At 48.9% G+C, this 21464-nt stretch overlaps 4 protein-coding genes across 10 annotated transcripts in view; 3 read left to right on the top strand and 1 right to left on the bottom strand.

Annotated features, from left to right (window-relative positions):
- The first annotated feature begins 7 nt into the window (after positions 1–7).
- On the top strand, positions 8–1721 carry tprkb (Tp53rk binding protein). The gene is made up of 4 exons (XM_029163929.3): positions 8–332; positions 410–532; positions 735–911; positions 1179–1721. The coding sequence occupies exons 1-4, from the start codon at positions 192–194 to the stop codon at positions 1263–1265; spliced, it is 528 nt and encodes a 175-aa protein (XP_029019762.1). The 5' UTR covers positions 8–191; the 3' UTR covers positions 1266–1721.
- Positions 1427–5105, bottom strand: srr (serine racemase). Its single transcript, XM_029163928.2, has 7 exons — positions 4987–5105; positions 3158–3335; positions 2891–3072; positions 2668–2798; positions 2408–2556; positions 2230–2319; positions 1427–2046 (listed from the first exon to the last, which is right to left on the bottom strand). Exons 2-7 carry the CDS (start codon positions 3333–3335, stop codon positions 1805–1807), a joined length of 972 nt encoding a protein of 323 aa, XP_029019761.1. The 5' UTR covers positions 4987–5105; the 3' UTR covers positions 1427–1804.
- Positions 5062–8244, top strand: trmu (tRNA 5-methylaminomethyl-2-thiouridylate methyltransferase). 3 transcript variants are annotated; one of them, XM_029163926.3, is made up of 11 exons: positions 5062–5126; positions 5465–5630; positions 5719–5825; positions 5930–6043; positions 6138–6310; positions 6408–6461; positions 6595–6661; positions 6791–6891; positions 7013–7157; positions 7247–7329; positions 7481–8244. In XM_029163926.3, exons 2-11 carry the CDS (start codon positions 5488–5490, stop codon positions 7628–7630), a joined length of 1137 nt encoding a protein of 378 aa, XP_029019759.1. In that variant the 5' UTR covers positions 5062–5126; positions 5465–5487; the 3' UTR covers positions 7631–8244. The 3 variants fall into 3 exon arrangements, with proteins under 3 accessions (XP_029019759.1, XP_029019758.1, XP_029019757.1); XM_029163925.3 differs by having other exon boundaries at positions 5070–5126; positions 5472–5630; XM_029163924.3 differs by having other exon boundaries at positions 5070–5285.
- Positions 8245–9703: 1459 nt separating this feature from the next.
- celsr1a (cadherin EGF LAG seven-pass G-type receptor 1a) overlaps positions 9704–21464 on the top strand; it is a 46531-nt gene continuing 34770 nt past the window's right edge. For all 5 annotated transcript variants that reach the window (XM_029163914.3, XM_029163915.3, XM_055511112.1 and 2 more), the window contains exon 1: positions 9704–13214. In XM_029163914.3, the coding sequence (XP_029019747.1) occupies positions 9704–13214 (3511 nt within the window). The remainder of the gene's footprint in view (positions 13215–21464) is intronic.

Genomic DNA, 21464 nt, shown 5'->3' with positions numbered 1-21464 from the left:
TTTTTTTATATATTTAACTTGCTACAATTGCTTTTTTATTTGTTTTTGTGTAAGATTCTTCTAAAGAGGAAACATCCGCTCAAGTGGTGTTACAGTGTTTTTGATCCCCCCTGTGAGCAGTCTTCACGTGAAGCGCCTTAATTCAGCTGTTTAGTAGTTGTTTTCTTGTATTTTGTCGCATATTTTTCAACATGCATGTAACACACGAGCTGGAGCTGTTTCCCGACAACAATGTGACCCAGATGCTTTTTAAAGAGGTCAAAAATGCCGCTGAGTTGAGACAAAGTGCTGTGGAGGGTAAATTAAACGCTGCCTTGATCAACCCCACGATGGTAAGTTGTTTCCTAAACAGCTAAAGCAATGAGTTATTTAAAAATTGCAACACTAAGGCACTAATTTTGATTTATAGCTGGTGAATCATTTCCAAGTGCTGGTAGCTGCCAATAAGGCTGTACATTTACAGAAATCAGGTAAAATGAAGACGAAAAGTCTCTACTCTGAAATAATCTTCAACCTGTCGCCTACAAATAATGTGAGTACCATAATCTAAACATTTATGATGCATGTCGCTGGAAATATTGTCCCCACTTTTTGATTAAGTTATATTACTAACTAATGGACATCCTGAATTATTCAAAAGACGAATTTGTTACTGCCCAGTTGGTCTGTTCAATAACACTTTAAAAACTCTGAACCACAATGATATATATTGGGGTTTTTTTTCGCTAACACAGATTTCAGAGGCCTTTAAAAGGTTTGGGATCTCAGATGGCGATGACGCTGTGATGCTGGTCCTGGTCCACAGCAAAGATGAGTCTCAGCTTGTTTCAGACCTTGCAGCCAGGGTGGATGGACAGCAGGTTCCAGTGGAGGACCTTTCCTCACTGTCAGATGCTGCAAAGATAAAAAAGGTTCCAACCTCCTGTTCTTTATTTTTCTTGTGACGCTGATTTACTTGACTCAAGTGTTTGCCTTGTTTATAGAACCCACCAATACAGGGAACATATGCAATATGCATGCAATATACATTATGTACAGATGTTTGTATGTGTTAATAACTATTATTAAGACAAAGTAAGTTAAAGTTAGTTACAGAGATAGGTTTGTTGACCTGACATTAACATTTATGAAGTCAGATTTAGATAGAAAATTTATTCTCCTTTCTGTTTTCATTTCAGTTGTATAAAATCACTCCCCAGGAGGAAAAGTGTGGGACAGTTCTGGATGCAGTTGTGTGCAGAATGGCCACTAAGGATGTCATGTAACTGTAAAAGCTGAACCTGAGCTACTTCAAAAAGATGTTTTATTTTTGTAAGGGGTGTTGTGAACGGGGGGGTTGTGTTAACTACTCAACCACATGGAAAGTTCAAGCCTTCAAATTTAGGTTTTTCATGTACAGAAATGTACATGTTCTTTCCTTTAGACCTTTTCTTTGTCAGTTTTTTTTTTTTGGAAAGTTGAAGGTGAGCATTGATATTTTTGATATCAACCATGTGAAACTGGGTTCATAACATCTGCAGCTGTTAAGAATATAAAAACATTTAATTATGTAAAAGCAGCTTTTTATTTCCTGTATCTGAGGATAAACCAACAAAATACTTGAAATTACACATTTATTTAAATTTATTACCTACTGCTTTGATCATTACTATAAATTCATTATCATACCTGTTGTAGTTTATGCTAAACAAGTAATTAATAAAGATTCATTTCTACTTCCATGATGACAAATATGTTGTGACACTGTCACACGATTCCTTCCAATAGCCACATGTTGTCAGTGAGTTGGTCATATAGTTGTCTGTCAGTCTGGGAAGTTGGCGAGCTCATCTTTCCCGATGTTCCCTCCACTGAGGACGCACACAACGTTTTTCCCCTCCAGGTCAGGTATCTTGTTGTTAACAATGGCAGCAAAAGCAGCAGATCCCGATGGTTCCACCACAAGTCCAGACCTATAGAGAGTGGACACAGCTGCCTTGATCTCGTCGTCGCTCACCAGGACTATCTCCTCTACATAACGCTGGCACAGCTCATAGGGAAGCCTGCCTGGGATGTGAAGAGATTGAAAGAGATTTAAATGAGAACAGTAACTGCAACATGGTGTCACGTCTCTGACAAATCTTTGTTGTAAACTCGGTTTGTAGATTGTGAATTATATCAGTAACCTGCTTTATCCAGATGAAAAGGAGCTGACGGTGTAAAAATATTACAAAAGTTTGTTTATATTACCTGCAGAAGGTGGTGCTAGACCTGAGGCAATGCTCTTGCTGTCCATGCTCACTGGTTTCTTCTCACTTAAGCTTTTGTACATGGTGCAAGCTGAGAAAGAACAAGATCAAAGAGAAAACTAATCAAATTCTGTGTCTGCACTGCTTTTGCAAATTTAACTCTTTTGATGAGTTTTTACCTCCCTCTGGTTCAACGCCATAGATCCTGGTCGTTTCACAGCCTGACAGTTTGATGGCTGCAGCTACGCCGCTCAGCAGCCCCCCTCCACCACAACACACCACCACCACATCAGGCTCGGGATTCACTTCAAGCACCTCCAAACCAAGACTGAACACACAAAAAGGCCAGGCAGGGTAGAAAGGTGTACTGAATACTAAAAAACAGTTCTTCCCCTTAATAAATGATGTATGTTGTTGTTGCAGATATAAAATATAGTACCTGGCATGTCCTGCTATTAGATCCAGGTCATCATAAGAGTGCAGGAAGGTCATGTTGTCTTCTCGAACACAGCGATTTACCACATCCATCAAACTGGAGGTGGGAACCCTCTCCACCTCAGCACCTAGACTCTGAGGACAGGAATAACTATCACTTGTAATACTTAGCCAGACATTACAGCAGCCTTTATCATAACTGAATGAGAGTTAATGTGACCTCTGACCTGTATGAGATTGGCTCTGGACAAAGGAGCACTTTCCGGCATCACCACCTTGCCCTTCGACTTATAGTGCTTTAAAGCAAATGCAAAAGTCTTTCCATAGTTCCCTGCCGACATGGTGACAAAATGCCCCCCCGCTGGTCTCCTGGCAAACTGATTGGCCACCCCCCTGATCTTGAAGGAGCCTGCCAATCAAAAACATGCATGTTAGCAAATCAGCCGCTCACTGGGTACGATGCTCATTACGGAAATTAAACAATTTCCTCTAACCGGTCCTCTGCATGTTTTCCAGTTTGATGAGGACGTTGCAGTGGGTGTTGAGTGGCAGTGAGGTCTGGCACCAGGGGATCATGGGAGTATTGATGACACCCAGAGGACTGCTCCTCACTGTCCCCATGGCTTCTTTTAACAGATCCAGGGTGACAGCGTCTGCAGAAACCTCACCCATCTGCAGAAAAAGCGCACAGATTCATTTTTAATTGGCTGCTTAATTAGTAACAAACTACAAATATCAGGGACTAAACACAGGTGAAGCCATCCATCCATCCATTTTCATCCGCTTATCCGGGGCCGGGTCGCGGGGGCAGCAGTCTGAGCAGAGCGTTCCAGACTTCCCTCTCCCCGGACACTTCCTCCAGCTCTTCCGGTGGGACCCCAAGACGTTCCCAGGCCAGCCGTGAGACGTAGTCTCTCCAGCGAGTCCTGGGTCTTCCTCGGGGCCTCCTACCGGTGGGACATGCCCGGAACACCTCCCCAGGGAGGCGTCCAGGAGGCATCCGAACCAGATGCCCGAGCCACCTCAACTGGCTCCTCTCGATGTGGAGGAGCAGCGACTCTACTCCGAGCTCCTCCCGGGTGACAGAGCTCCTCACCTTATCTCTAAGGGAGCGCCCAGCCACCCTGCGGAGGAAGCTCATTTCAGCCGCTTGTATCCGTGACCTTGCCCTTTCGGTCATGACCCAAAGCTCATGACCATAGGTGAGGGTAGGAACGTAGACTGACCGGTAAATTGAGAGCTTTGCCTTTCGGCTCAGCTCCCTCTTCACCACGACGGACCGATACACCGACCGCATTACTGCAGCCGCCGCACCGATCCGTCTGTTAAACTCACGCTCCTTCCTTCCCTCACTCGTGAACAAGACTCCAAGATACTTAAACTCTCCTCCAACCTGGAGAGAGCAAACCACCTTTTTCCGGTCGAGAACCATGGCCTCAGATTTGGAGGAACTGATTCTCATCCCAGCCGCTTCACACTCAGCTGCAAAAAGCAGAGATGCTATCCTGTGGTCCCCAAACCAGACCCCCTCCGGCCCCTGGCTGCGCCTAGAAATTCTGTCCATAAAAATAATGAACAGAACCGGTGACAAAGGGCAGCCCTGCCGAAGTCCAACATGCACCGGGAACAGGTCTGACTTATTGCTGGCAATGCGAACCAAGCTCCTGCTCCGGTTGTACAGAGACCGAACAGCCCTTAGCAAAGGGCCCTGGACTCCATACTCCCGGAGCACCCCCCACAGGATGTCACGAGGGACGCGGTCGAATGCCTTCTCCAGATCCACAAAGCACATGTAGACTGGTTGGGCAAACTCCCACAAACCCTCAAGCACCCTGCTGAGGGTATAAAGCTGGTCCAGCGTTCCACGACCAGGCCGAAAACCACATTGTTCCTCCTGTATCCGAGGTTCGACTATCGGCCGAATTCTCCTCTCCAGTACCCTGGCATAGACTTTCCCAGGGAGGCTGAGAAGTGTGATCCCCCTATAGTTGGAACACACTCTCCTGTCCCCCTTTTTGTGATAAATAAAACAATAAAACTTTGATTTTATTGCGAACATGTTTGTGCTGTAAAATACAATATAATAAGCAATATTGCAGTAAAAGTAAAGAAATGCAGCTGTTCCAAAGTTCCTGTTTTAAAGCAAACAAGATTAAAGTAGAAAACAGACCAGAACAAACAGAGCAGGCAGTTAACGATATACAGAGAAACCCTTTTAACGCTAAACGTCAACGTTAAACGTCGAAGCCCTACTAATAAATATAACCTATTACAACCTATAAACCTAAGCATATGTTGTGAGTTTAGTTTATTTACCACTGACCTTTATAAGATAAGTCTTACTATAACAGCTCCGTAATGTTTATCACGTTCCAGTCCTCGTCTCCCGTCAGCGCAATGGTTCCGGAATTGCGTGTGTTTCCAGACGGACGTGTATCTTCCACGGACCGCAAACATGGCCGCGTAAGTCAGTGTGATATAGGTTACTTGGCCTAATTTCGAGCAAATCATAATAATTCAAGCGCTAGTAAACTACAAACATGAGTCGTATACGCCACGTCGTGTGCGCCGTGTCAGGCGGCGTTGACAGCTCTGTTGCAGCTTTGCTATTGAAGAAAAGAGGTGAGAAAATTAAATAGGAAACCTGAGCAAAGTCAGGAATAACAGTTTCAAACCTACCTGAGCCAGGGAAACTGCTCAACTAGTATCAAAATCTGAAACTAATGTATTAAATTTATTATAAAGTATATGTTTGTAAATGAGGCGTTTGAGTCGAGTAGTATTTCCACTTCCCTGTGAAGGCTACAGGGTGACAGGGGTCTTTATGAAGAACTGGGACTCTCTGGAGGAGAGCGGGACCTGCACCTCTGAGAGGGACTTTGATGACGCTCACAGAGTGTGTCAGACGCTGGACATCCCATTTCATCAAGTGTCCTACGTCAAAGAGTACTGGCATGAAGTGTTCAGGTACTTGTGTCTGTCCTGAATCGCTGACACAAATCTGTTTTTTTTTTATTTCTTCCTGGTGTCACTTCTGTGCTCTGTTCATTTCCAGTTATCTTTTGAAGGAGTACGAGAAGGGCAGGACTCCAAATCCAGATATACTATGCAATAAACATATAAAATTTAACTATTTCCACAAGTACGCCATCAACACTCTGGGTAGGTGTAATAGTTTGATCATACTTAAAATCATTATATCTGACTATGTATAGAAGCAAGTGGAAACACCTTATTAAATAGGATTTATAAGCTGTCTTGTTTAGGAGCCGATGCCATAGCAACAGGTCACTACGCCAGGACATCCCAGGAGGATGAAGATGTTTTCCATCACAAACTCACACCACATCACAACACTCACACCACGCTCTTCAGAAATCGTAAGTGTTGTCAACTGGTTTAATACTTTATTTTCAGGCTTTCTAAGCACCTTTGGCTTTCCCATTAGTTAATCTTTCCTTGTCCTTCTGCCAGCGGTGCGGTTGTACAAACCAGCAGATCTGCTAAAGGACCAAACCTTCTTCCTTAGTCAGATCTCACAGGATGCCTTACGACAAACTATGTTTCCTCTTGCTGGTCTCACTAAAGCATTTGTGAAAAAGATTGCTGCTGAGGCTGGGCTTCACCACGTACTGAAGAAGAAAGAGGTGGGCACTGAAAAAAAAAAACGTAATAAAAATAATAGATGTTTGTATTATATCACAAAAGTGAGTTTTTCAAGCTGATATGTCATTGTTTCTCTAGAGTATGGGCATCTGCTTTATTGGAAAAAGAAACTTTGAAAAGTTTATTTTGGAGGTGAGATGTTTGACTGTTTGTTCTTTATAATATTTAGCAAATTGGATAAACCTTTTTATTTGGGTTAGATGTAGTGCTGCTGCATATTATCAACCATAATGCGTAAAGAAAAACAAATTTTCTTTGCATCCAGTATCTCGAACCTAAACCGGGGAATTTTGTCTCCATTGAGGACGGGACTGTAAAGGGCAAACACAAAGGTAAGCTAGAGTAGTTTGGAACAGTTGAATCACCCAAAAAAACACATAGTGAGGTCTTTATTGTTTTCCCCCTATGAACGCAAATTTGAAGTCCTTTCATAACTGCATTTTGTCTGACTGTTCTTTCAGGCTGGTTCACTCTGACACTAGGCCAGAGGGCGAAGACAGGAGGGCAGAAAAATGCTTGGTTTGTTGTTGACAAAGACGTCGCTACCGGAGATGTGTTTGTGGTGAGAAAATCTGTTAACATTAATCGTTTCACACCTGTTGATATCATTTATTTTTGCTTTTGCAGTCACCTGACAAAGGAACATTTTCTTAAATGCATCTTTTAAAATTTCTGCGGCTCAGGCTCCGACCACCAATCACCCAGCTCTATTCCGGGACACAATGCGGACCGACCGCTTCCACTGGATAACAGGTGACCCACATCCTGAGCTAGTCAGGAACCAGATGATGGAGTGTCACTTCCGATTCATACATCAAAAGCCCCTTGGTGAGTTTTTGTCCACCAGGACCTGTAGAGAGCGGAGAATAAAGGTTTTTGTTTATTTTTTATTTAAAGAGATGTGTTTTATCCCCCAGTCCCGTGCACAGTGACTCTAAACATGGATGGCTCTGTGTGGATCTCACTCTCCCAGCCCCTCAGAGCTCTCACCCCTGGACAGGTAACGCATCACATACCTGCGTTACTGAGTGTTATATCCTGTTACCGTTCCACTTGCTGTCACATCTTCAAACTTAGCTCATTTTCTTCTGTTACCGCTGGTGTGCATGTCAGTTTTTTTCCCCTTCACTCTCTCTCCATCACTTCCTCAGTTTGCCGTGCTGTACAAAGGGGACGAGTGTCTTGGCAGTGGGAAAATCATCCAGCTGGGACCCAGTGAATACACACTGCAGCAGGACCTGGAACGCTTGAAAGCAGCAGCGCAGCATGGAGAGCAGCAGAGCCCTGATGCAGCCAGCTGAGACGACCTCATAACCCAGTTGTAGTAGAAATACACTGTATCCGGTACTTCAGCTACACCTCATGTTGTTCTTCACCTTGTGCCTTTTCTAGGGGCTGTTAATAGTGGATGGTCTTTACATAAAGGCTTGGATCTTAAACGTCTACACAAGAAAACAGGGTTGACCTCTTTTCTTTTAAATATAATAACAGTTGTTTTAGTAACTAAATGGTAATAAGATCATTTCTTAGTTAACAGTAACTTTATTTAAAAGTAAATCTAGCTCAACTCATGTTTTTTTCCAGTATTCCCAAGCACTTTAATGTGATAGCACACATTACTTTAGATATACACCAACTCTACATTATCTTTTCAAGCACAGTTTGTCTGTTTCTGTCGCTTAAACTCATCAAAGTAATTTAGTAAATGTAAATGTTTTCTCTGCATTGCAAAGAGGACCTGGATATGAAATCACTTACAGCTTCGTGTGCTGGAGTTGTGTGTGTGTGTGTGTGTGTGTGTGTGTGTGTGTGTGTGTGTGTGTGTGTGTGTGTGTGTGTGTGTGTGTGTGTGTGTGTGTGTGTGTGTGTGTGTGTGTGTGTGTGTTTGTGTTTGTGTTTGTGTTTGTGTTTGTGTGTGTGTGTGTGTGTGTGTGTGTGTGTGTGTGTGTGGATAAGAAGTACTACTCAAAGCTTTGTTTTTGTGTTTTGTGACCGGTGCTTCATGTTATGACCTGATGTGTGGAAGTTGTCCCTTTTCAAGGACACTAGATGGTCTGATAACATTTAGTGTTGTCTTCTTTACTGTAACATTAGGAGTGTGAATGGGGTCATGGTAGACCTGTTGGACCCGAGATGGTGGCTGCTGCTGTGGCACATTATGACATATTATCTATCAATCTAATGTGTCATAAATGTTGTTACTAACCCAACATTGTGTTTGCTATATTATGCTACTTTAAATAACTGAAAAGACTATGGGATTCAAAAAGTATCAATGTATCATGGGTTTTAGTTCCATACACTTGTTTTAATAATTTGTGCCTTTTCTATTTAAATGTGAGTTACTATTTACAAACTGTGAATACTTCAATATTTTTATTACAAACAACCAAAGAAATGATGTGTTGACTCATTTTTCTTCTGACCTCTGAACTAAATATCCAATGTACTTCATATTATGACAATGCAGTGCAGTGCACGTGTTCCGCCACAGGGGGTCGCTGTTATACAGGCTTGCGGTCCGAAATGCAAGCGTCCTAAATGCGGTTTGTTTCGTGTAAACACATAATACTTATTAACAATGTATGTTGGCAATGGTTGCACCTTAAGTAAGTGTGTGTTTCTTTCAAAAATAATATTTTTTTACATTTTAAAAACGCCCCCCCTCTATAGCTGAAATGGAAAATCCTATAATACAAAGTCTTAAACATAAAGGCAAACAACCACAGATGGCGTTGAGATGAAATTAGGCTTCAAAGAAATCTGAATCATAAAAGAGGAATGAAGTTGGTGCAGAGTGAAAACATCGTTTAAACTTATTAATAATAATTCAGGTTATAACGACGACGCTGCTTAATGAAAACGTTATTGGTCTCAGCGCATTGTCCACATTTTAATAATGGGACGTAACTGTAGAACCGAGTTTAGTTTTTCCGCGAGACGTCACGTCTTCACTCGAACACCTACGAGTTGCAGAAGGAGCGACGCTCAAACACGCAGTAGGAATTTACCCAGCTCTCACTCAATTGGAATAACAATGCACTTGCGCGCATTGGTCGCCCGGTCAGGGCCACTTCCTAAATCTCCATGAGAAAAAAAAAGATACCCCCTCCCGTGAAAGCGTCCCAGAGGGGGACGCAGCAGGTTTATGGTAATAAGTCCCTGAGGAGGAGGCAGCGGAGGAGAGACGCGGAGCCATTTTGTACTCATTTGAAAAAGTCCGTGTGGGCGAACGCAGCCGCCGCGCGCCGCGGACTCACCGGGAGGGAGAATGGACACCGAGCGTTAAAAAGCGCACGATGAGGGATAGAAGCGGGACGCGGAGCCGGGAGAGGGAGAGTTGATGCGCTTGCGGCGGACTTTCAGAGCAGTTGATGGGCTTTGGCTGCTTCTCGAGCATGGAGCGAGCGGTGTTCTGGATCTGGGTCTGTGTCCTGCTCGACGCGCCGCTCGTGGGATGTTTGGACCTGCACCTCTCGGAGACCCTGCGGCCCGGGAGCCTGCTGGCGAACCTGTCGCTCGGACACGGCTGGATCTATGACATTGACAGGACTTTATCGCCTAACTTCATCCAGGATGTTTTCCACGTTGAGAGGCGCGACGGCGTCATCCGCCTGTCCCGCAAAGTTGAGTGTGCGCGCACGCAGAGGAACCCCGCGCCTGTTTATTTCAGGACGGGCTCCTTGACTTCTATGGACGTCGTTCTGACTCATTTTAACGTGTTTGTTCACGGCCAGGACTGTTTTATTAAATATAAAAGAAAGAAGTGGCCGGACATTCACATTAAACTCTTTTCCAAACTGGATTCAACTTCCTGCTTGCCCGCAGGTACGTTGCTGTTGAATGTGAAAGAACGTTTGCCTGCTTTTACGCGGAACGTCACGTTCGTGGACGACAGATGCGTTGGAGACTTTGGCGCAGCGGTCAAACGCGGGGATCTGGTCCTGGAGAGAGACTCGTGTTTTGCGCACAGAGGGCAGCGTGCGGGCAGTTTGCGCTGCGCGCTGCGCAGCTCCGGAGGCAGCCGGCTCTCAGTGAATGTGAGTCTGACCCTCGCAAAATCAGACACGTCTGGCAAATTAATCCACAGAGGGAAGCGGCAGATAAACGCGTCTCCCCAGTTCCAGCTCCCCACGTATCAGGTGTCCGTGCCCGAGAACGAACCCGCGGGCACGCGGGTTATCACCTTGAAAGCCACGGACCCGGATGATGGAGAGGCAGGGAGGCTGGAGTACAACATGGAAGCTCTGTTTGACAGCAGATCCAATGACTTTTTTGACATTGACACTCAGACGGGGAGCATCACAACCATGCAGCCTCTGGACAGAGAAGTCAAGGACACACACGTCTTCAAGGTCACTGCGACCGATAACGGGACGCCTAGAAGGTCCACGGCCTCATACCTCACCGTCACCGTGAGCGACACCAACGACCACAGTCCGGTGTTTGAGCAGACCGAGTACCGCGTCAGCATCCGGGAGAACGTGGAGGTGGGCTTTGAGGTGATGACGGTCCGAGCCACTGACGGCGACGCTCCCTCCAACGCCAACATGATTTACAAAATCGTCAACAGCGACGGGATCAACTCTGTGTTCGAAATCGACCCTCGGAACGGCCTGGTGAGGATCAGAGAGCGGCCCGACAGGGAGACGCGCGCCTACTACCAGCTGATCGTGGAGGCCAACGACCAGGGCAGGGACCCGTGTCCCCGCAGCGCCACGGCCACGGTCCACATCTCCGTGGAGGACGAGAACGACAACGTCCCCCAGTTCAGCGAGAAGAGGTATGTGGTTCAGGTCCCAGAGAATGTGGCGGTCAACACTAAGGTCATCCAGGTGGAAGCTACAGACAAAGACGAGGGGAACAACGCCAAGGTTCAGTACAGCATCATCAGCGGGAATGTGAAAGGACAGTTCTACATCCACTCCCCCACCGGCGTGATCGACGTCATCAATCCTCTGGATTACGAGATGATTCGCGAGTACAACTTGAGAATAAAGGCTCAGGACGGCGGCAGACCTCCCCTGATAAACGGCACTGGGATGGTGGTGGTGCAGGTGGTGGATGTGAACGACAACGCCCCCATGTTCGTGAGCACGCCTTTCCAGGCCACGGTCCTGGAGAACGTGGCCATCGGTTACTCTGTGATCCACATTCAAGCCATCGACGGCGACTCGGGAGAAAACGCCCGCTTGGAATACAGACTGACGGACACGAGCCCCGGGTTCCCCTTCGCCATCAACAACAGCACGGGCTGGGTGACGGTGAGCGACGAACTGGACCGGGAGACCACCGAGTTCTACACCTTCGGCGTGGAGGCGAGGGACCACGGGGCGCCGGCGATGTCGTCCTCCGCCAGCGTCAGCATCACGGTGCTGGACGTGAACGACAACGTGCCCACGTTCACGGAGAAGACGTACGCGCTGAAGATCAACGAGGACGCGGTGGTGGGGACCAGCGTGCTGACGGTGACGGCCGTGGACCGCGACGTCAACAGCGTGGTCACCTATCAGATCTCCAGCGGCAACACCCGGAACCGCTTCGCCATCACCAGCCAGAGCGGCGGCGGCCTGGTCACGCTGGCGCTGCCGCTGGACTACAAGCAGGAGCGGCAGTACGTCCTGACGGTCACGGCCAGCGACGGGACGCGCTACGACACCGCGCAGGTCTTCATCAACGTCACGGACGCCAATACGCACCGGCCCGTCTTCCAGAGCGCCAACTACCAGGTGATGTTCAGCGAGGACAAGCCGGTGGGCTCCACGGTGGTGGTGATCAGCGCCACGGACGAGGACACGGGGGAGAACGCTCGCATCACGTACGAGATGGAGGACAACGTCCCTCAGTTCAAAATAGACCCGGACACGGGCGCAATCACAACGCAGATGGAGATCGATTACGAAGACCAGGCCTCCTACACGTTGGCCATCATCGCCAGAGACAACGGCATCCCTCAGAAGTCGGACACCACCTACGTGGAAATCATCATCCTCGACGCCAACGACAACGCTCCCCAGTTCCTCAGGGACTTGTACCAGGGGACTGTTCTGGAGGACGCACCCGTCTACACCAGCGTTCTCCAGATCTCGGCCTCAGACAGAGACTCCGGGTCCAACGGCAGGCTGAGCTACACGTTCCAGGGCGGTGAGGACGGGGACGGGGACTTCTTCATAGAGCCTTATTCTGGCATCATAAGAACGGCTCGCAAGCTGGACAGGGAGAACGTGCCCGTTTACAACCTCAGGGCCTTCGCCGTGGATAAGGGGGTCCCGCCTCTGAAGGCGTCCGTTTTCATTCACGTGGTGGTCCAGGACATCAATGACAACGCCCCGGTGTTTGAGCGGGACGAGCTTTTCATTGAAGTAGAGGAGAACAGCCCGGTGGGCTCGGTCGTGGCCCGGATCACTGCCAACGACCCCGACGAGGGCACCAACGCTCAGATCATGTATCAGATCGTAGAGGGGAACATCCCCGAGGTCTTCCAGCTGGACATATTCAACGGCGACCTCACGGCCCTCACGGACCTGGATTATGAGACCAAAACAGAGTATGTGATCGTGGTCCAGGCAACCTCGGCGCCCCTCGTGAGCCGGGCCACTGTTCACATCCGCCTGAAGGACATGAACGACAACGAGCCCGTGCTGCAGAACTTTGAGATCATCTTCAACAACTACGTCACCAACAAGTCCAACAGTTTCCCATCGGGGATCATAGGAAAGGTACCAGCGCACGACCCGGATGTAACGGATAAGCTGCGGTACAAATTCGAGTCCGGGAACGAGCTCAGCCTGCTGGTGCTGAACGAGGACACCGGGGATCTGAGGCTGAGCCGAGACCTGGACAACGACAGGCCCCTGGAGGCGCCCATGACCATTTCAGTCTCGGGTAAGTCAGTTTCCTCTACTTCTCTATTAAGCAGAGACGAACTGGTTGAATCTGAGTCACGGTGTGTGACGTGTCGTTGTATAAGTGAAAACACTTGGAAAGCAGGAAGGGTTTCGGTTGTAGCGTCGGCCGCGAGTGGAGCGTTTGCTGCAGGCTGTATCCAGGATCCGGTTGTGCTGCTTTGTGACATCTGGGTGATAAACGCATTGTGTTGGAAGCTGTTGGTGGCGGTGATAAAAGGGCGCTGTTGGAGCACCCTCGTAACCGAGGCAGGTGTGTTTGGAGCAGACGGGCCCAGCTTTCGTTGTCAACCCCTAGTTTTGCTGAAGTCGTTCTGTAACTTGCTGGTGAAGGTCATGTGCAAGGAATTTGCTTTTTCTTCCACCCCGCGACACGAGCAAACTTTGTTCGGCGGAGTTAAAGATTAAACACCCGCATTCACACCTAAACGAGCAACGGCACAAGCAAACACACCGGCTTTGTCAGACAGAGCCGTGACATTAATCAGCCACTCACTCTAATACCCTGACTGGATAACTACCTCATTACTTATTGACAGCTGGTTGCTCAACCTTCTGCCGCTTGGTGTTTTGCTACTTTCATTCCTTTTCTTGCTCTCGCTCTTTCTGTGTTGGCTGATGTCTCAACGTCCCTCCTCCTGTGTCATCTGGACCATCGTCCCTCCAAAATAATGAGCTGCTGTGGGCTGAAGCGCTGGGCAGAACTCCCTTCCCAGTTTAAGTCACTGACTCCAAAAGCTGCATGAAAATGCCCCCCCCCTTTCCTCCATTACTGTTGAAGGATCTCTCCTTTGTCTCGGACTAGAGAGGGTCCTTTATAGCTGTCATAGATGACCTGCAGAGCGCCTGAAGAGGCCACAATACTCACTGGTTATATAGCTCTCATTGAGTCTGACAACAGTGACCTCATGATGGTCCCACAGGGGGCTGGACCTCTTCATTAGCCATAGCCCTACGCGCGCGCACACACACACACACACACACACACACACACACACACACACACACACACACACACACACACACACACACACACACACACACACACACACACGTAAGCATGTGTTCATGCACAATTGAACAAACGTGCACTCATGTTGAAGAGCAGCCCTCCCTGCCCCTCTTTTTTTATTGGCAGCTCACCCTGATGTCAAGTGTTAGGTAACCGTAACGGCTGATGTCCTGACCTTTTGACCCGCGGCTCTTGTGAGAGGAAAGCCCAGGGGCTTTGGTGAACTAACAGCACCTTAAGAAGCCCTGAGAGGCTCTGATTGACTCTCCCATATTTTCTTTCAGAGGATTTAGTTTTATTACAGGATTATTGTTTTGACTGTTCTCCATCAGTGTCTGTTGTAGTGGCTTGATTCTATGTCTGGACTAGACAGATTGTGTCTAAGTCCTGATCTGAGATATGACTACATACTTGTTGTTATGCGTTCTTGTAAATTAATCAGCTCTTTGAACCTGTGCACCAGGGCTTCTGTCCTGGTGAGCAGAAGCGCTGAGGATCAGTTTGGAGGCCTGCGCTGAAACACAAGAATGCCTTGATACACTGGCTTAGCGCGGCCAGCTAGCCGCTAACACTGCCCCGCCTGTCCTGGGTTCCCTCTCCTTCTTGTTGGTCGGTCGCTCCGTGGTTCGATAGCCGGGGGTCTGGCTGTTCTCATTGTCAGGGCTCTTATCTCCGCTTGTCACATTTCACTTAAAACCTTTGGGGTCTCCACTCCTGCCTCCTAAAAGATGAGTATCTGTCAAACTCTATGACTGCTTTGAGTGTGGCCAAGTGGGAGACGTGCAGTATTTCAGTGTAATACACCTGCGTCCCTCCCTTCTTCCACTTACTTGTCTTATCTAGCCTACTTCAACAGGTGTGCTTAAGCCTTCGCCACGTTACCGAGCCCTGATCCGCACCCCGGCGAAGAAGAGCCCGCAGCGGTACAGAGGAGACATGCCGTTCAGCGTTTTATACAATTTGTTACCATCGTTACTACACAATCAGAAGCTCAAACCCGCTGGTCGACTGCCAGAGCTGACAGTCAGGCCCAGCACCGTATGCCAAGATTCACCAGCGTTTGGCTGACTTGTGCCGCTAACAAGCCTCCAGTGTGAGGAGCGCGGGTAATTAGTGTTTTCCTAAAGGCCGCCGTTGACAAGGAAGGCTTGAGTTTGGACTTTTTACCTTTGGGGACATTTATCTTGATTACAATCTCACATCCACCTTTAGTTCCCAGCACTATCAGGATAAGACCCAGTCGGTTCCGCTCCCGACGTGCGCGTGGACTAGCTGCCCCCTCGTTAGCACGTACTGATGCTAAGCTAAGCCCTTTCCCTCCGTGGCTCTGATCTGTTTTTTGCTGCTGGTGATTGCGACGCAGGCCTCTACATGCTTTCACAGGTCCCCCCCCCCCCCCCCCCCCCCCCCCCCCCACCGGTGGGTCTTTTGCTCGGCTTCCCCGCCTCGTTTTGCCTCTTAATCTCGTCAGAGGAGTTGCATAGCTCCGCTCTCGTCCACCCGCCGTCTCTTTCTTTCTCACTCTGATGTATTTTAAACTCGGGCTGAGGTAAAATACACGTTGGCACAGACAAGCCACTTAATGACATACCTCTGAAAACCGCAGCTTTATTACTTATAAGGACAGAAACACGGCGCTTGTGCAACACGGTGTAATGGGCATGATGCATTGGCCTTCATTTGAATTCTGTGGCTTTTCTTTCATTCCTAGGGCGACGACATCCTTCAATTTGGCAAGAACCAACCCCCCCCCCCCCCCCCCTCGTTCTGTGCATTCTTCTGGTTTCATTGTTATGTTAAATTGTTATTCGGCTCCGAAATATTATGTCACACACGTCAGGAGACACAAAAAGGCGTGCTGGGAAAGACAAATCACCCTCGTGTGAGTCGAGGGACGAGCGCACAGTCCTCGCTTTTATTTTTTCCCACGTAAGCTGTCTGTCGGGCGAAATTCGACTCCCCGCTGCCGCACAGGTGTGGCGGCGAGGCGCACAAGCACAGACAGAGATGACACGTGACCTTTCACCCGCCAGATCAAAGCAGGACACGGGCTTTTTATGCGCGCTGAGAATCACCCGTGTCGTGTTTTTTTTCTCTTTTCTCCACACGACATGTGACCCCGAGCTGAAAGATGGAGAAGATGGAGACAGATGCTGTCAGTTACTGGTGTTATTGGTCAAAATGAACAAGGTGTGATAAGTAGTGCTTAGCAGGAAATGTTTTTTTATTCCCACAGTGCATCTGCACAGTCTGGTGCCTGTGCAGCCGCTCATGTTTTCCTGCTGCCGTTCCCTTGCTCGGCATTCTGGGTAACTGATACTAGGAGATCCCAGTCATTCCTTAGATAGCAGACACTCTTCTAGTTTTAAACCCTGGCCCCTCTGTCATTCTGCCTCTCCATCCACTGCTGTGGCTCCGTCAGGGCAGTGTTTCCTTCAGGTTTTAGGCCAGAGTTCGGAGCGTAAATACCTCGGTCACTGTTTGACTGTGTGCTCAATTACAGGCTAGAAATAGGAGGAGTGTTCAAAGATCTAAGGCAGCTCCCGATGATCCCAGTCATGACTTCACACCCAGTTTCCCATAACGCCGGCTTGACATGAGCTACTTTTGCATCTCGGTACATCTGATGTCTAATTCTGCAGCTTCTCTCCACCTTTTGCTGCATGGGCCACTTTTCCTCCCACGCACCTAAACTACATGCAGCTTTCTGAAGTTCTGTTTTCCTCAGGAAATCTCCCTTAAGCGTTGCGCTGGTTTCCATCGCCTGCCTCCCGTCAGGATGCTGTGTTTGCTGTGGGATTTCAAAGACTCTTGTTTGTTTGCAAACACCCGTTGGGTACGGGGGGCGGGGGACGCGCGCCTCCCACCCTCCACCCGCTGTGTGCTGGTGGTGGAGGGGTCGACACACCTCTGTGGGCCTTTCCACTCGTCCCTGACATGACACAGCGCTCCTCTCTGTCTGTCGCTGGGGATCGAGGAGGTGTGATGTGTGGCATTACACGCGTCACGATGACCAGCTACGGGAATGTTAAGTGGAAGGGGCCGATGGAAGCGTGTGAAGGAGAAGCAGAGAAGCGTGGAGGCGATAGGGAGACAGCTGGAGCCTCCCTCCTCTGGTGTGTCTGTCGGTCAGCATTCTTATGACAGGGTTCCAACCCCAGCTACTAATTGAGATGGGTTTCAGATTCCTGCAGAAACCGACAACACCCCCCGCCACTGACCTTTTGACTCCCAGAAACCAGATTTTTACCCCGAGGTGCCCTGACTCCTCTCCAGTCTAGACCGAAGACCAGAGGAAGCTCCGTTCTCATCACCAGGGCCACTAGAAAGATGAACAACCTGCCCCAGGAGCTGTGTCCAGCTAACTTCAGTGCAATTATCTACTTTCTTTATGAAAACCACAAATTAGGAACATCAAAGCGCCACTTAGTCTGTGACTGAATGAAAATAGCCTTTTCCACAGATGTGGGTCTGACACAAATCTTACAGGGCAGTGAGAGATTTATTTAGCATTTTGAGGTGCAGTGAAAACATAATTTATTTCATTTCCATTTAGGATTAAGTAAGAACAGAGCAGAGGCTTCTGAGTCTGAGAGAAGCAGAGTAGCAGTAAATGTACATCCTGCATATTACACGACTAAGTTTGACACATGCTTCTACACAGAAAGGCCCATAGAGCGCCGGGCTCTGCACCGGGCTGCGTTCCTCGCAGCTATTAGAGTTGGCATCGGCAGTGACAATACAGGTATTAGGATGAAATGTCAAACGGCTTAAATGGATCGAGTTCACTGGCACAAACAGGCCGAAATCTGTTCAACACTAAGGCCTTGTTGCTTAACCCAGAAGCAGAGGTAAACCTGCTTCGCTCCAGACATTCTACCCACAAAGATAAACCAAAAGTCAAGACCCATTTTGACATGAGACATGGCTCCATTATAGTAGTTGGGTTCTCCCGCTTGCCTGACATCTGACTCCCTCTCATAATTACCCGCGTTTGGAAAAAAATCCCTCCCCGATTGGGGTTTAACACCGATCCTTCCGAGTGTTGATCTTGGACTCGGTAGAAAGGCTTAACGCCAGGCCGTGTTCACAGAGGTGTCGGTTTTAGTCATTTCCCCCTTCAGCCACAGAAGGAGCCGGTGACAGGTGTAATCATGACAGTTAATCGCTTGTGTGTGGGAACCTGTTGACGCATGCCTCGCTCTCAGGTTGTCAAAAAGCACTTGACTGTCCTGAAACTTCATCTTTCGATTAACTTGCGATCGTGTATAATTTCAACATGGCCTCCTCGGCTCGGATTCTCCTCACAGATGGCTCCGTCACAAACTGAGGGGTGGATCACTGAGAAAAGGGGACGTGACCATCCGTGCCCCCAACCCGCCCTCGGGATGAATATCAGCATGATGTCACTGGCACCTACAGCCGTGGGATGTGTGTGTTGTGACTTCTGTGCCTCCCTGGAAGTGTGTAATTGTTCCATCTGGGCAGTTCAAGGTCAGGACAATTTAATGCCTTGCTCAGAGGCACTTCAGTAGCCTGCATGCCTACCGCCATGCTCCGTGTCCCGTTACAACCTCCTGTCAGCTTCCCCTCTGCCCTCAAAGCACTCTTGGCTTGAAGCTGTGGCTCATTCAGACGCTGGTAGACGGCGGCGGCGCATGCAACAACCTGCGTATAGAATCCCAGTGTTCGCAGGCACCACACCCTCGAACCCGCGCGGGTTCCTGAGACGGAGCCGTTCAAAGGCTAAGACGCGGGGCTTTGTGTGTTCGCTTGTCCCTCCGGGCCTCGTCTTTTAACAGGGCCAGAGACACGGTAAGGGAGATGCAGACGGAGGCGGCTTCCAGGTGTATTGAGTTTGCTTTGAGTGTCAAGATCCTCTTTTGAGCCGAGACGTCCTCCTGTTACATTCTGGATAGTGTGACTTACGCACAGGATTCGAAGGCAGCGCTGAGGAGGGCGCGCGGCGTGCCGACGCAGCTCCGCCGGTGCAGCACGCGATCCGAGGCCGACTGTGGGCGACGCGGTGGCCGACCTCTTCCCCCGCACTGTTGAGGCCAAGTTTCACACAAAGATCCCTTCCACCCTTTATACGCCACACAAAAACACTCCTCTCCCTCCCAATATGTCTTGAGTTACACCGATATCAAAGGCGAATTAAGAAAAATACAATGTACTTCAACCTGAGGGCCGAGAGTTCTGACACAAGAAGCTTTTGTTTGTTTTTATGTAGATATTTGTCTGATGAATCCAGATCTGTGAATGTGCAGCACATAAAATATTATTGCTCTCCTAAGACACACAGTTAGTTGACGACGCCGACAAATAGTCGTAACCTTTTTATTTTGTCTTTGTCTCCAAATAGGAGTTTGCGGGCTGCACAAAGCGTCCCTCTGTCCCTCTTCCTCCCATGTGATGTTTGAAAATAACATACGTGCCGTCCGCCTTGAACAGCCCTTTATTAAATTCGGACCTGGGCCGCAGCGAGAAGCCGGTCGCGTTCGTGTGCGTGCATGTGATGAAAAAGGCCTCGGCAACAAGTTGATTGTGAACAAAAAGGCTGATGCTACTGCAGCGGTAACAGTTGGAGGAAAAGCTTGGGGCCTAGGAGCGGTACGTGAGTGGAGGCTGTCTTCCAGCTCCTAAGCAGTCCTAGCATTCATCTCCCCTGAACCAACGCCAGAATCGATTTCTTGTAATTGTTGCTAATTGGCCTTAATGGTTGCAGGAGTGCTTCTGACACACAAGGTACCAGGCAACAGGCTGCTTTGTTTGGATGCCTGCTGTCTGTCAGGTCCAGAACAGCCTGACGAAGTAGCGCAGGTTCAGGGGTCACGACCTCAGATTACGCTCGTTGCAGCGTCGGCCCCCGGGAGGTCACACGGACAAAGAGCAGCTAGCGTGTGGCGGACAAGGGCTCGGTGGCTCGTGACAGAGGTCTCATCTGAGTAAAGCTCCACTTTACTGCTGGCTCATCTGGACGATCACTCTCTGTGTGTCATTGATAATGTTGGTCTATGCTGGACAACAAGGTGCTTTAGTGCCTGAAGACTCTCTTTGAAGCACTTCCTTTTCCATTAAAACTAATTGAAATCATATTATATGTGCCAGAGTTGCCAAATACAGCTTTCATATTACATAGGAAGGCCTTTAACGTGCATACGGAATAAACATGGAAACGATACCCTTTGCAACCCAAACAATTATTCACGCATCGCAATAATGATTTACCGCCTTGTGTCTCTCTGAATGAGGAATTTCAGGTTCGCGGGTGGTTGCCTCCAACTAAACTGTGGAGCGAGGCCGAGGCCGACATTTTAGCCGGAGGAGACCACGCCCAGGTTCCAGGCCGAGTTCACAGAGGTGGCGCTTCGGGCCTGCGTTTGCATGTTTTCTATCCGCACACAATCCCCTTCTCGCTCACCATTTCCTCTGGCTGCTTCCCTGCTCGGGTTTAAAGTCATGCGTAAAAGTGTTTGCGGTGTCGCTCATGCTAATTGCATTTCCGCCGCCCGTCCTCCTGCAGCCGGCAGCTTTGTGTTGCATGTGTGAAGCGATTGTGTCAGCGTGCTGGGAGTCACACAGCTATAACAGGACGGGGCGTTTGGGCTGGTTTCACCCCCGGTTCGGGGCTTCAGGCCTCCACTTGGGGGCTGCACGGCGCTGGGCCTGCAGGGATGCAGCGGTTCCTGCTCGTTTGATAGCATGCGGGTAGTGGACTGTTGATGCAGGTCAGTCTGAGATCCTGGGAACAAGCAGAGGCTCCCACGAGCCCAGTGATGTGGGGTTTCGCGACAGAGGGCCCTGTCCGACAGCTGGCCGCTCACGCCCGCATGCTATCATCCACATGCACACGGCCAACGTGCCTGAGCATTCCTTTAGAGCTGTAGCATTGTCGCAGACCTTTTCACTGAATTAATTTGTTAACGTTTCCCTCCTCGACATGAGTCGAGGCCTGTCAGTCTAGTAGGACGGTCTCCATAAAATGAGAGAGGAAAAGCTGTGGTTAGTTGTTGTGGTTTGGCTTCGGGGGAGGGGGTGCGACTCGGTTTACAGACGAGGATCCTACCGCGCCACGCTCACTTGTACACGTGAGCACGATGAGCCTTGTCGTCAGGTCCGTCTCTCGGTGGGGTCCCGAAGGCTGCAGGCGTAATGCAGTGGAAGTGCCCTGTTATTACTGAAGCGATGACAGCAGCTGTGGGCGGCCATCACACG

This window comes from Betta splendens, chromosome 9, assembly GCF_900634795.4.
Source record: "Betta splendens chromosome 9, fBetSpl5.4, whole genome shotgun sequence".
Classification (NCBI taxonomy): domain Eukaryota; kingdom Metazoa; phylum Chordata; class Actinopteri; order Anabantiformes; family Osphronemidae; genus Betta; species Betta splendens.
This window is presented reverse-complemented; position numbering and strand designations above follow the sequence as displayed.